This window comes from Zonotrichia leucophrys, chromosome 6 (genome assembly GCF_028769735.1).
Source record: "Zonotrichia leucophrys gambelii isolate GWCS_2022_RI chromosome 6, RI_Zleu_2.0, whole genome shotgun sequence".
NCBI lineage: Eukaryota > Metazoa > Chordata > Aves > Passeriformes > Passerellidae > Zonotrichia > Zonotrichia leucophrys.
In genome coordinates this window covers 14,250,233-14,263,535 of record NC_088176.1, presented here as the reverse complement: position 1 = coordinate 14,263,535, position 13,303 = coordinate 14,250,233, and the positions used below count along the sequence as shown (strand labels likewise).

The window sequence follows — 13,303 nt, the reverse complement described above, 5'->3', positions numbered from 1 at the left end:
TCAAAACTAGGTATTGATTCATGCCTGTCTCACACAGGGTCTGATCCAGAGGTCTCTGCCAGGCAATCAGCCAAATTGCTCCAGCCCTCACTGCTCATATCTTCTCTGAAGAGTCTCTGCCTTGTCGTGTTCTTACCCCATGTTCAAAAACATAAGGCAGCTTGGTCAGCAGAATATTCTCACCCTAATTATCATGATTATGATACCGGTAGCCCAATCTTAACAGAGCTACCACTATCATAATCACGACCGTGACTCATAAAATCTCAACATAAGTCATGAACTCTTATGAACTCTCTATTGACTATAATAATAAATTTAATCACTCTTTCCAAGTTTGGATTCTTCCTACAGCCCGTACATCTGTCAGTGCTGAAGCAGGCTCTGACACCAGCACTATGCAGTCACTCCCTTTCCAGCTCCTCTGTTAAGAGCTTAAGTTCCCAAGGTATTTTTGGAGACACCAATACTTCTGATGGATTCATGTGAAAAAGTAGATGTACCCTTTAAACTGAAAATATGCAGTCTTGATGACAGGTTTTCAATAATGTGATTGTATTTAAGGTGACAAAGGTGCTGCCACCTTGTCAGGTTATCACATTTTCTCCATACATCCTCACAGGCTATTGCCAAGATGGGAAATCTGTACCCAGCATCTGATTCCTGAGGTCCACTACCTTGGCTGTCAGAGGGATTCTCTTCAGCTTTGTGATCTTTTACAGAAGAGCAGGCAGCATGGATAAAGGTGCTTTACTTCTAGGACTCTACACTTCTAATGCACCCTCTGATACCATTTAAATCTTCCACTGGGTATTTTACAGACTAGCTGAGTCTGTAAAATCAATCCTGACTAGGCAGCAATGATCCAACAGACACACTCCCCAAACACTGTCTGGAAAACAAGCAGTTTATGCTTTATGTTCGGACAAGGACCTGGAAACTCCCTTAGAAAAAGCAGCTTGTCCTCCCAAGGAATCTCATACACCAACCCCACCTCAAGCACTGAGGAGCCACAGCCCAGGATGTCTCACAGCTTCCTCACCCCAGCTTCCTCAGCCAGGTGCTTCTCACCACTTACACCTGCTGCACTGCTAATCCCCACCCGTGGGCTGGCTGACCACAGCTGGCCTTGTTTCCCAGCTGTGGCCATGGTGTTTCCCACCCTGGCCTTCTGGATGTGACTGTGTTCTCTGGCACAGCAGGGTCCTAATTCAGGCTGTGCAACCTGGATCACGGTCTTACCTGAACACACAAACAAACTCTAGAAAAGCACAGCACGAGGGGGGCAGCTGCAGTGTTTATTTGACAATCACATGCAGTGCTATACAATTCAGCCCCCCTACCTGCTCACTTCCCTTCCTCCCAAATGCTGCCCAACAGCTGCTGCTGCTGCAACATCTGGGAATGAGTCCTTTTATTTAAAATGGCCAACATAAGTTTCCAGGCCAGGGACTTGAGGGGAAGGCAAGGGAAGAGGTGTCAGGCTCCATCACCTAGTGCACATCCTCTGCAGCCTGAGGAGCGAAGCAGTGCCCATCAGTCCGTGTGCCAGGGCACACTCTGGAGTCTCTGTGCTCTTGGCCCTCCACTACAGAATGTTCTTGGCAATGGCGTTCAGGGTCCTCACTTTGGCCACGTCTGCCACCTTTATGGAGTACTCGGGGGCAGAGAAGGACGCTCCCATGGCAACGTTCGGGTTTCTGTCAGGAAAACCAGTGATTAGTGGTGACCTGCTGGGGACACAGAGGAGTAACATCCACCAAGAAAAACACCCCCAGATTTCCCCTAGCTTCAGCACTGGCCAAAGATGGTGCCACCCAAACCTAAGTTGGAACAGTAATAGAATATAGCCCATTCCTCACTCATTTTTCAGAGGCACATCCCACTGGCTTGCCAAATCCTACATGTTTATGTTAAAAGTCTAAGGCAACTAAACCACAACACATCTTCCCAAGTGCCTTCAGAACTCCTAGGGTGGCACTAGCAAGAGAAATGCCCCAAGGATCTGGTTCTGCATGGAACTCACGTCCATGTGAGGAGCACTGCTGGATTCATACACTGCAGAATATCAGGCACCATGACCCCAAACGGAAAAGCACAACTAGCACTCAGGAAGCTGCTTGAAATTAATGCCAGTTCTACAAACCCATACTCACATTCATTAGCCTTTCCCTCACAGAGTTCTGCTAAAAATAAACACAAATAATCAGTTACCTGAACTTCATCCCTGAGTCCCGAGCTGAGCGAGCAGAGCAGTGAAACTCGGAAGCAGTGGAGCCTTCCAGAATCCTCTGCAGGTTGCGCTCCGTGATGCCACCTCCTGGTGGGAACAAGCCCGATGTCACACACCGAGCAGTGACACTGTTCCAGACCCACCACCACCCCGGGACCTCACCACTAAGGGACAGGAGCCACATACACTGAAGGGGAAAAACAGCCCTTGGGACAACAGAGACATGGGCAAGTGAAAAGGGACGGGAGAAGCCTCGGCTATGCCCTCCCACAGATCCAGAGCTGTCCCCAAACCCTGCAGGGAGCAATAGAGCAGGGCTCTGCCGTCCCTAACAGGCTGCATGGCCTTTACTCACTCCAGGACAGGAGCTGCTCCTCCTGGGCAGCTGGCTCAGAAAGTCAGATCAGGAAGTGGATTCCAGGGCAAGGAATCCAGGGCAAGGAGGCTAGCAGGGAAAGGCTAAGGATTGCAGGACCTGGTACAGATGACAAACATTACCTGGCATCACCACAATTCTGCCCTTTGCCTGAAAGAAGAGTAACATACATGTCAGGGACATTACTGAGGACCACATCCACACGTGTGTTTGTGAGGCAGCAAAGAAACCTCACATGCAGCACTTTCCATAAGCTCATGGATGTCACCATGGTCTACAGTTTATGTGCTCTTACCCATCTTTTTTGTACTATTCATGTTTTAAAATCAAAAGGGGAAAAGAACTTGCAGTTACCTCGAAGACAACCTGGCACCATTCCCTCCTACCTCTCCATCCCACCTTGCTACCTCACCTGTCGCACTTTCCTAAAAGGAGCAGTGAGACACTCAGCAGGGACCTCACTCTGCTGTTTGTGTGGCCTCATCATGCCAGCTGTTTAAACCAACTCCCACCACCCTCCCCAAATCTGCAAGCAAGAACCCAACCAGTTTTTGCTGTGGGAGACTTTGGGGCCCAGCCTAAATGGACTTGGGAAAACAGATTAAAGCCAAGCAAGAAAGGGAAGGCAAGCAGTCCTTGAGAGGATTCCCTCCCAGAAAAGAGGGATACCATAAAGCAGCTGCCTGCAGGGTGTGCCAGGGAGCAGCCACAGTAACCCAGCAGAGCACAGCAAGCACTCACCTGTTCTGCAAGCCTCTTAATCAAGGACAATCCTTCCAGTGCTGAGCTGTCACAGCCACTCGTCAGCACCCTCTCAAAGCCCAGGGAAATCAGGGTCTCCAGTGCTACCAGAGGGTCATGCACCATGTCAAAGGCTGAGGGACCAGAACAGCAGCTCAGAAATCGCCCAGTTCATTGTGCTCAAGCCCTGTCCCTCAGCCAGCTCCCCAAAGGCAGAGGTAGGAAGGATCCTGCTCACACCCTGGGCTCAGCTCCTGACTGTAACACTCCCCTTGCAGCAGTGCCAGGGCATACCCAGCTCCTCAGACACCTCCTCTCTCACAGGACAATGAGACCTCAGCTCCCAAACCTGAGCCCCTAGACCTTTCCTCTTGTGGGGAATAGCACAGCCTGCAGAGCTCTCCCTCTCCAGAGAACAACCCAAAAGATCAAGCTCAACTCCCTCCCAGGCCCTCCCTCCCCCAGCAGTGGGACACACACAGGGACAGCAGCCCTGCCCACTCACCGCGGTGAAACGTGACCGGCAGGGGACGGCACACGGCTGCAAAAGAACACAAGTGGTCAGTCAGGGCTGGAACAGAGCCCCTTGTGCTAGAACCACAAACACACAGGACACACAGGAGGGCCAAGGCTCCCCAAGCCATTCCCGTGGAGCTCAGAGAGCCCCCATTCTTGCTGGGAACAATGCTGCTCATCCAGGATTCCTTGTGGGGAAGAGTTCTTCTGTCCTTTGAGAAAGCAACAAACATTTGGTTTTATGGCCAACACCAAAATCCCTCATCCTATCTGGGACTTGCAGAACCTTCATTCCCACCACAGATGTGTTTCTCAGCAGGAAGGAAGCAGGGAAGTTCTATCAGCTACCTGGGGAAAGGCCAGGACCATTGCTCTTTGGAAGCAGGGGAGCGGATTTTTGTGATTTCTTTCACTACCTACAATTTCTGTTCTCAGACCACAGCAAACTTGACCCGAGATCTTCTACTTACTGAGCAAAGCTTATTTAGTTCTACAAAAAGACATCTAGCTGCTCCCTGCTAAGTCCTGGCAAGACCCTTTTCCTTTGCTGCACTCCTTATAGCACATTCCCCTTTGTATGAGAGCCTCAGTACCACATCACCAGGGAAAGGCCTAGCCCTCTTTAGCTTTGGCTGTAGCTCCCCAAAAACATGCAGCAAGAAAGAGAATTTCCTTCTGCATGCTTGTGGTCTGGGCTAACCGTCTCCCACTGCAGCTTTTCATGTGTTCACACCTCTCTCTTGCAATCTTTTCTCCCTGTTTGTGTTAATAGAGGAAAATGAAGATGAATTGCCAGCTACACACAAGGCCAAAGTCCAGGATATACCTATCCTAGACACCTGCAGCAAGGACATAAGGAAGAGAACAAAGGACAAAGAAAACGAGAGAGAGAATTCAACAGGTCAAAGCAGCTCACCTAAGCCTTCCTACACTTTGCTATTCTGTCCCAGGTAGCCTCAAACTCTGCGTGAATGGCTTGGGGCTGTGGCCCTCGGCACGCAAACTTTCTAAAGTAGTGAATGTCTCAGAGGTAAGGCAGGACACGAAACCGAACGCGGTGGAAAGAGATGGCAACACCGCAGACAGGATGCACAGACCCATGCCCAGCGCAGCACCGCAGCCGCGCCAGGCGCAGAGCTCGGCTGGCAGAGCTCGCCCTCACCCAGCAGCGCCGTGCAGAGCTCGGTGTCGATGCGCCCGTCCTCGGTGAGGGCCCCGAACACGAGCCCGTCAGCGCCGTGCAGCTTGGCCAGGCGGATGTCGGCCTTCATCACCTCCACCTCCCGGTCCGAGTAGAGGAAATCCCCGCCGCGGGGCCGGATCATGACGAACACCGGGACCCGCACGCACTGCTTCACCACCTGCAGCAGCCCTGCCGGCGGGACGGGGGCGGCTCAGCACCGGCCGGGCGGGAGCCCAGCGCAGGGAGACCGGCGGGGAAGGCGGCCCGGGGCGGCCGCGGCTCACCCATGCTCGGGGTGGTCCCTCCTTCCACGAGGCCCGCGCACAGCTCGATCCGCCCGGCACCTGCGGAGAGGCGCGTCAGAACCGGCCCCGCCGCGCCGCCGCCCCCTCCCGCGAGCCCCCCGGGCCTTACCTCCGCGCTCTGCGTTGACGGCGGACTCCACCGAGTCCACGCACACCTCCATGAGGAACCCATCGTCCATGCCTGCGGGGCAGCAGCGGCGCGATTACCCCGGACTGCCCCATGGCGCCCGCCGGGCCGCGCCGGGCCCCACCGCGGGCCCGCCCCGCTTCCGCCTCAGGCCCCGCCCACACCCGCCCGCGCTTCCGGGCCCGTCCCCTCGCGGCTCGGGCCCGCGCCGCCCGTTGGCGCGAGGGCGGGCGCGCGGGCGGGCGGAGGTGCGGGACGCGAGCCGGGCGCGCCCACGCCGGCGCGCGGCGCGCGCGAGCCCCGCCCCTCGGGCGCCTCGGCCCCGCCCCCGCCGCCGCGCGGGCCCCGCCCCCGTCCCGCACGCGCCCTCAGCACCTGCGCTGGCGGCGCGCGGGGGTCGCTGCTCTGCGCTGCCGGTCACGCGCCGCGCGATCGTCATGGCGACGCCCGGGCGGGCCCGGAAGTGCTGGTCCCGCGCTTCCGGCGGCGACACTTCCGGCGTGGCTCGGGATGCTGCGAGCGGCGCGCGGCGGGGTCTGGCGCCTGCTGCGGGGGGGAGCCGCACCCGCACCGTCAGCGCCGACACACGGCCGCCTGCCCCCGCCGCTCTGCCTCCCGCGCCGCCTGCTGCAACAGGGGCCCCAGCCCGCCGCGCCGCCGCCCGCCGTGGGGCAATGGCTGCTGGTCTGCAGCGGCGCCGTGGCCGGTGCCGTGGTGCTGGGCGGCGTCACCAGGTGAGCGCGGCACCCCCAGCCCCGCCGGCAGGGCCGCACAGCGGGGCCCTGGAGGCAGCCGCCCGTGTGTGCCCTCCGGTCCGTGCCGCCGTGACCCTCTGCGGCTGTCCGCACACCGGGAGCCGCCCCGGGAGAGCCTGTGAGGGCTCCTGCCGTGCCTGCCCTTCTTGGCTGCAAGGGGCCGTGGTGGGATAGGGCTGGGAATACCGCGGACACTGTTCATGGTCTGTGGGTGCCACTGCGGGGCAACTCTTGCACGTTTATCGTCATGTTAGGTGTGGTCATTCACATCCTGTTCCTAGTTGTGGGCTTAAGGATTATCTGAACAAGGGTTTTAAGGGTTACCATAGAACCACAGAGTATACTGACATCGAGGTCCCAGCTCCTGGGTCACTGTGCAGCCCACAGCTCTCGCTGCAGTTCCGTAGATCTGTTGGCTGCCAGGGAGTGAGCTGTGCCTGTTGGTGTCTCTGCTCCCAGGCTGACAGAATCAGGCCTATCTATGGTGGACTGGCACCTGGTGAAGGAGATGAAACCCCCCCGAACGCAGCAGGAATGGGAGGCCGAGTTCCAGAAGTACCAGCAGTTCCCAGAGTTTAAAATGTGAGTGTGCAAAACTGGAAGGAGGGTGGGCCGAGAGCATCTCTCCCACCACCGAGCCACCCATACACCTCTGGTAAGGAGGGAAATGTCTCCTGAAGTCACTGGGAAGGTGCACAAAGCCTCCTGGTGGTGGCTCCTCTGCTGTTTTCTGGGGAAGGCCATCCCATGCCGTGCAAAGTTCAGTGGGGGGCTGTGAGACAGTTGCTTTATTGTCCCTTAACAGCCTGAACCACGACATGACGCTGCCAGAGTTCAAGTTCATCTGGTACATGGAGTACTCTCACCGAATGTGGGGCCGCGCAGTGGGCCTGGCCTACCTGCTGCCCGCCGCCTACTTCTGGCGCCGCGGCTGCCTCAGCCCGCCCCTCAAGGGCCGCGTGGTGGCACTCTGCACGCTCGTCTGCTTCCAGGTGAGAGCCTGACAGCCTCTGAGGCCACTGAGTGAACCCACAGATCGTCTGGTTTAGCCCCCTCTGAATGTCACTGAGTGACCCTAAAGATCATCCAGTTTTAGCCCCCTCTGAATGTCACTGAGTGACCGTAAAGTTCATCTAGTTTTAGCCCCCCTGTCTCTGAATATCACTGAATGACCCTAAAGATCATCCAATTTTAGCCCCTGAACCAGAGCTATCTTTTACTGGACCAGTTTGCTCAGAACTCCATCCAACCTGACCAGGGATGGGGCATCCACAATTTCTCTGGGAAACCTGTCCCAGTGTCCACCACCCTCACTATAGTGGATATTTTGCCCCCAGAGAAGGAGAGGAATGATGAGGAGGACTCCACTGATATCAGAAGGCTAATTAATTAGTTTATTATACTATATTATTCTATACTCTATTACATTATATTACATTACATCTAAACTGAACCTGCCAAGCACCCAACTGCACACACTGCCCAGAATCTTGTGACTGTCAGTGACAGTCCTGACACACACACACTCTCTTGTCCCTGATAGGGCAAGGAAACAAAACACCATCACTTTGGGTAAACAATCTCCATATTGCCTTCTACTTTTGCACAAACATAGGCACAGCAAATGAGATAAGAATTGTTTTTCCTTTCTCTGAGGTTCAGAGAATGTGAAACCCAGAAATATTCCTGGGAAAAATTGTGCCTTGCATTTCTCTGTGAAGAGAAATGTGGTGACACCTCACAGCACAGAATTTTTTGCCAATATCTAATCTAAACCTGCCCTCTGTCAGTTTGATATCTTCTGATTCAGCATAACTAAGACAGTGGGATTCGTGATAGCTTGGTGTCAGTGACATCATGACAGTGTGTCAGTGCTGGTAGCTAGTTGAATGTAGAGGAAACAAGTTGCTTTGCCCCTAATGTTTATCCCATTTTAGTAGCTGCTGCTGTCCTGTCTGGCCCTGAGCCCTCTCCTGTTTTGTTAGGGGCTGCTGGGATGGTACATGGTGAAGAGTGGGCTGGAAGAGAAGCCAGACTCGTACGACATCCCCCGGGTCAGTCAGTACCGCCTGGCAGCACACCTGGGCTCGGCACTGCTTCTGTACTCTGCCAGCCTGTGGACAGGGCTGTCTCTGCTGCTTCCACAACACAAGGTATGCAGTGGTGTCTCAGGGCAGTGGCAGTTCAGAGGGCTGGGGTGTGATGAAGGTAAGGAAAGGATGTGAAGGCTGATGGTGCCTCTCTTGTAGTCTCTGTTCCTGACTCTGATCTAATCGTTACAGTGTTACAAATACTCATTCTGTAAACTGCTTATGGCTATGGGACACTTGCTTTGGCTCGTGCTGTTGAGGTCAAAGTGATGAGTCTCAGAATTTGTGGAAGCTCAGCCAAGGGTGTGCCTGGCTGAGGTAAATTATTTGTGCCAGTAACTGTCCAGGGGCCACTTCAGTTTCTGCACAGAGCTGGGCTTGATTAGCTGTGGTTTTGAGGGACACTGAAGCATGGCTGCTGTGTGGTGGTCTGTAAAATCGCCCTCTAAAACACCTTGGCCCGTGTATGTTGTGAAGGCTTTTCTTAGCTGCTGCCAACACCACTGCAAATGCCTTGATAATTTCTTTTTCTTTTTTTTTTTTGTTTTATTTTACAGTTGCCAGAAACCAAACAGCTCCTGCGTTTGAGACAATATGCTCATGGCACTACAGCTCTCATTTTTCTGACTGCTCTTTCAGGTAAAGCTCTTTCTGCTGTCCAGTTTGTACACTAGTTTGTACTCATTCCTCTGTTTGGGGTTTTTTTTTCTTCTGTTCTGTGAGCAACCCCATCCATTCTCTGGGAAAACTGCTGCTGTCAGGGATCTTACAGTCAAGAACCTCCTCACTGGTCTTTCCTGGGCAGGTGGAGAGGCACCTTCCAGCCTTCCTGTGCTGTGTGATCTCTCTATATCTTGCTAAATGAAATTCAGGATCAAGCTGAGCTCTTGAATGAGAGCTGTGCAACCCTGGAGTCACACCTTTGTCTACTCTGGTAGTCTCATTTCTGCTCTGGGATTGCAGGTGCCTTTGTGGCAGGGCTGGATGCTGGCCTTGTGTACAATTCCTTCCCCAAAATGGGGGAGCGCTGGATCCCAGATGATCTCCTTGCCTTCTCCCCTGTGCTCAGAAATATCTTTGAGAATCCTACAACTGTCCAGTTTGATCACAGGATCTTGGTAAGTGCTGTCTTCCTGATATGTCTGGGCTGCTTCTTGGTTGCCTCCTGCAGCCAAGCTGTCTTCTTTGGGCTGTGGTTCTGTCAGCTTGAGTGATTTCCAGGGTGTCCAAAGGGCCTGAGAGCATGTTACCAGTTTGCTTCTGCAGGAAGAGGAAGTTTAGCATTGTTTTTTATTTTCAGTGTGGCCTTCTTCCTTAAGGAGCTCTTCCTCCTGCGCAAGTAACACACTTTGTTTCTCTGATTCTCCTTTTCCATAACATGAGCTACAGTGTGGGGTGGCCCTTGCTATTGAAATGTCTGGGAAAGGTGTGTGAAATCAAATTTGGAAATCCTGATATTGAATGCTTCCTGCAGCATTTCTGAACTTGTTTTGCCCAGCAGTGCCCTGCAAGTACATCTCAGCCAGGTAGAGCAATCCGGATATTAAATGCCACTGGCAGCCCTGCTGTGAACTAATCTGTGGCTAAGACTAAAAAAAGAAAGATTAAGCTGGATCACCTTGGGTGACCTGCACAGCGAGATTATGCTGGTGAACTACAGCTGAGTGGTGGAAGTGAGATCAGTTTTCCAGATGACAGCCTCCACCTTCACTTGTCAAGGTGGCAGCTGGCGAAGGGGCAGACACAATCTCTAATGACTTGAATTAATGAGGAGAAGCTGTTGAAAAGTAAAGCATTCATTTGGAGGAAATTAAAAGTCTCTGTAACTTCACTTAAATTTCAGGGTTGTTAACTTGATGGTGTGGGAGCTCTAGGATTTGGTCATGGCCATTAATATATTTCTTTAGTTAAATACTGTTCACACAATTTCTTTTACTGCATGGAAGGCAGTAAAAGGTCACTGCCCCCATTTCCCTTGAACTTTCATTGAAGGGTGGTTGTTTCCCTTCCCTTCTGTAGGGAATTGCCTCCATCACAGCTGTCACAGCACTGTACTTCTTCTCGAGGAGGATCCCACTGCCTCGAAGGACCAGGATGGCTGTGACTTCCTTACTGGCTGTAGCTTGCATGCAGGTACTGCCCTTATTTTTTTCCTACTCCTTTGTAGCACGTTCACAAGGCAGACCTGACCCCACTTGGATCTGTGCTGGCTCCAAGAGTCCGGAGCTCAGAGGTGGCGCTGCCTAGACCCCACACCTCACCATACTGCATGCACACTCTGAATTTGGGGTGGCTCATGGTGTGGCTGTGACCCTTTCTAACAGCACACTTTGTGCAGGGCATGGTACCCGTGGTGCACCCACAACTGCTCTAACCTCTTCTCCCTCTTTGGCAGGTGGGCCTGGGCATCAGCACCCTGCTGCTGTATGTCCCTACGCCTGTGGCTGCTACGCACCAGTCGGGCTCCCTGGCCCTGCTCAGCATGGCACTGTGGCTCATGAGCGAGCTCCGCAGAGTTCCCAAGTAACGCCCCGGCGGGGGAGCCCTTCCTGGAGCGGCACCGCCGGACGCAGGGGCGGCCGCGCCCCGAGCCGCGGGTGCGCAGGGCGGAGTGCGCCCAGCCGGGCTGGCCGGGGCGGCGGGTGCGAGTGCGAGCTTTGTAACATAAAGGAGTTTGTGAAGCGCCTGTGTCTGCCTGGGTGCTCCTGCGCGGAGCGAGCTGCGGAGCCATGCGAGGGCCAAGCGGATTCGATCCGGGCCGGGCCGAGCCGCGGCGAGCGGATCCGGGCCGAGCCGCGCCGAGCGGATCCGGGCCGAGCCGAGCGCATCGGCCAATGGGAGGCGCGGGTTGGCGGCGCGGCGCGGCGGTGGGCGGGGCGCGGCGGTGGGCGGGCGCAGTCCGGTGCGGAGCGGCCATGACGGCGCACAGCTTCGCGCTGCCGCTCGTCCTCTTCTCCGCCTTCTGGGGCCTCGTGGGCATCGCCGCGCCCTGGTTCGTGCCCAAGGGGCCGAACCGCGGGTGAGTGGGGCCTCCTCGGGGGGTGTCGCGGTCGGGGGTTGTGGAGCTGGGCCTTACCGTGCTAACGCCGGTGTCTCCGCAGGGTGATCATCACGATGCTGGTCACCACGGCCGTGTGCTGTTACCTGTTGTGAGTACCGCGGGCCGGGCCCGGGACCCTTTCCCCACCTCCCCTGCCTTCACCGAGACCGGTGGCTGCTGCCCAGCGTCCTCCATGGATGGAGGCTGGTCCCCGGGCTGCGGCCCGCCTCCCTCCCGGGCCCATCGCTCCCGGGGCAGCGGGTGCTCCTGGTCCTGCCGGCGGCTGACGGCGGGTTGCGTCCCTTTGCAGCTGGCTCATCGCCATCCTGGCCCAGGCCAACCCCCTGTTCGGGCCGCAGCTGAAGAACGAGACCATCTGGTACGTGCGCTTCCTCTGGGAGTGAGGATCCCTGGGAGCTGGCGCCTCAGCAGAGACCCCCATCAAATCCATCACCGTGAGTGGCCAGGGAGCTGGGATGGCAGATGGCCCTGCTTGCCTGCCTCTATTTGCCTGTGGAGGGAGCTGCAGCTCAGCCCTTGCTGGGCTGGGGGAAATGCTTTGGCTTCTGTGCCTTGTGGCTGTGCTGAGCTGGTCCCAGCCTGGGGCTGCTGGCTGTGCGCTGGGCCTGAGCACATCAAGCACTGTAGATCTCAAATTTGTGGGAGCTCCCTCGTGCATGTGGTTTGGTGCTAACTTCTCTTCCTTTCTCCCTCCCCCAGCTCTTGTAGCTGTTCCAGCCTCTCCCCTCCTGTACCAAACAGCCCCCAGAGGTGCTGGACAGAGGCTGGACCCGCTGCCCAAGCACACCTGGAGCACTGCAGCCTGGACCAATGGATGGCTGGGCTCCCAAGCACAGCAGGCAGCATCCCTGGACGAGGGCCTACTGATCCAGCCCTAGGAGCAGCCACGCTACCAGGGAGAGATCCCTTCAGCTGGCCCAGGGCTGCAGTGACTGGGCACCATCCTGTGAGGGATCTGTGTGTGGTGCCAGCCAATCCTGCCCCAGCAGTGCTTGTCCTGCCCTCTTGGTGTGTTCAGCCCTAGCCCCCACGTGAAACCCCTGCTCGTAGCCCAAGCTGCCCCACTAGTTGCCCTGTCCCTGGTCATCACATCCACTGGTTTCTGTCTGCATGAGAACACAGGAGCCATTGCATCCCTGTGGAGTGAGCAGTGCCCTGGGGTGGGGGTGGTCCCTGCTAAGGCATGTTCTGGCTGTGGGTGCAAGAACAAAGGGTTGACCCTGGAGGAGCATGCAGCATCCCCCTGGGTGTGGTGAGAGAGGTGCTGGGGTCTGCTGGCAGGGATGAAGAGAGGGCTGCCTCCCACCTGTGCAGTGAGGCAGCTGCAGTAGTGTTTAGGTATCTCCACCACAAGATGGGTCCAGGTTCTGAGAAGAGCCAAGCAGGGCACTGTGTTTCAGGTTTCCCCTTATTTATCAGATAATTTATCTGTATTTATTTATTTGTCTGTGTCATTTAACTTGTGTTGTGGAAATAAACCCTTTTTCTAGTAAGTCATGCTGGAGGCTGAGTCCCTTGCTGCTCTGAGGCTGAGCAAGTCTTGGCCTTATTCAGATGCCTTTCCTTTTGCCAGCACTGTTCCTGCACCATGAGAACAAGGCTGGGATCCTCAGCTGTTGAGCAGGAGGTCGGCAGCACACTGATGCTTGGAAATTTTTATCCTTGATGGCACCTGTGTGCTCATGCTGTGAGACCAGGGTCACAGGGAAGGAACTGTGGGTGCTGAGAGAGAACTGGGTACTTGCCCAGCCTCTTGCAGCTGTGCTGGGACCATTTCCATGGTGCTGGAGCAGCTCAGCAGCCTCTTTGCCAGGCAGCTAATACTCAGGTGGGGAATGAGGTAAAAAGCAGAGACCAACATCTTGGGGGGATTCTGAGTGGGCAGGATTTTCCTCTTAGGAAGAGGGCAGCTAAGT

The 13,303-nt window shown here is 55.4% G+C and overlaps 3 protein-coding genes across 5 annotated transcripts; 2 read left to right on the top strand and 1 right to left on the bottom strand.

Annotated features, from left to right (window-relative positions):
• Positions 1-1,278: 1,278 nt before the first annotated feature.
• On the bottom strand, positions 1,279-5,943 carry CUTC (cutC copper transporter). Of its 3 annotated transcripts, XM_064717102.1 has the most exons (9): positions 5,857-5,943; positions 5,464-5,535; positions 5,334-5,393; positions 5,029-5,238; positions 3,856-3,891; positions 3,351-3,484; positions 2,732-2,759; positions 2,215-2,320; positions 1,279-1,700 (listed from the first exon to the last, which is right to left on the bottom strand). In XM_064717102.1, exons 1-9 carry the CDS (start codon positions 5,918-5,920, stop codon positions 1,589-1,591), a joined length of 822 nt encoding a protein of 273 aa, XP_064573172.1. In that variant the 5' UTR covers positions 5,921-5,943; the 3' UTR covers positions 1,279-1,588. The 3 variants fall into 3 exon arrangements, with proteins under 3 accessions (XP_064573172.1, XP_064573173.1, XP_064573174.1); XM_064717103.1 differs by lacking the exon at positions 5,334-5,393 and having other exon boundaries at positions 5,857-5,931; XM_064717104.1 differs by lacking the exon at positions 5,857-5,943 and having other exon boundaries at positions 5,029-5,227; positions 5,464-5,701.
• Positions 5,944-5,990: 47 nt separating this feature from the next.
• Positions 5,991-11,012, top strand: LOC135449383 (heme A synthase COX15). The gene is made up of 8 exons (XM_064716324.1): positions 5,991-6,215; positions 6,696-6,818; positions 7,042-7,228; positions 8,222-8,389; positions 8,884-8,965; positions 9,290-9,444; positions 10,346-10,459; positions 10,722-11,012. The coding sequence occupies exons 1-8, from the start codon at positions 5,992-5,994 to the stop codon at positions 10,851-10,853; spliced, it is 1,185 nt and encodes a 394-aa protein (XP_064572394.1). The 5' UTR covers position 5,991; the 3' UTR covers positions 10,854-11,012.
• A 177-nt stretch (positions 11,013-11,189) lies between these two features.
• On the top strand, positions 11,190-12,884 carry ATP6V0E2 (ATPase H+ transporting V0 subunit e2). Its single transcript, XM_064716325.1, has 4 exons — positions 11,190-11,345; positions 11,428-11,475; positions 11,677-11,821; positions 12,087-12,884. The coding sequence occupies exons 1-3, from the start codon at positions 11,242-11,244 to the stop codon at positions 11,768-11,770; spliced, it is 246 nt and encodes an 81-aa protein (XP_064572395.1). The 5' UTR covers positions 11,190-11,241; the 3' UTR covers positions 11,771-11,821; positions 12,087-12,884.
• Positions 12,885-13,303: the final 419 nt, after the last annotated feature.

Excerpts from the sequence above, each read along its gene's own strand:
- CUTC (XM_064717102.1), bottom strand. The coding sequence starts at position 5,920 with ATGACGATCGCGCGGCGCGTGACCGGCAGCGCAGAGCAGCGACCCCCG. Across the intron at positions 5,536-5,856 it reads CCCGCGCGCCGCCAGCGCAG|GCATGGACGATGGGTTCCTC; the intron begins GTGCTGAGGGCG and ends GCTGCCCCGCAG. Across the intron at positions 5,394-5,463 it reads CGTCAACGCAGAGCGCGGAG|GTGCCGGGCGGATCGAGCTG; the intron begins GTAAGGCCCGGG and ends GCCTCTCCGCAG.
- LOC135449383 (XM_064716324.1), top strand. The coding sequence starts at position 5,992 with ATGCTGCGAGCGGCGCGCGGCGGGGTCTGGCGCCTGCTGCGGGGGGGA. Across the intron at positions 8,390-8,883 it reads TGCTGCTTCCACAACACAAG|TTGCCAGAAACCAAACAGCT; the intron begins GTATGCAGTGGT and ends TTTATTTTACAG. Across the intron at positions 10,460-10,721 it reads TGGCTGTAGCTTGCATGCAG|GTGGGCCTGGGCATCAGCAC; the intron begins GTACTGCCCTTA and ends CCTCTTTGGCAG.
- ATP6V0E2 (XM_064716325.1), top strand. The coding sequence starts at position 11,242 with ATGACGGCGCACAGCTTCGCGCTGCCGCTCGTCCTCTTCTCCGCCTTC. Across the intron at positions 11,346-11,427 it reads CCCAAGGGGCCGAACCGCGG|GGTGATCATCACGATGCTGG; the intron begins GTGAGTGGGGCC and ends GTGTCTCCGCAG. Across the intron at positions 11,476-11,676 it reads GCCGTGTGCTGTTACCTGTT|CTGGCTCATCGCCATCCTGG; the intron begins GTGAGTACCGCG and ends GTCCCTTTGCAG.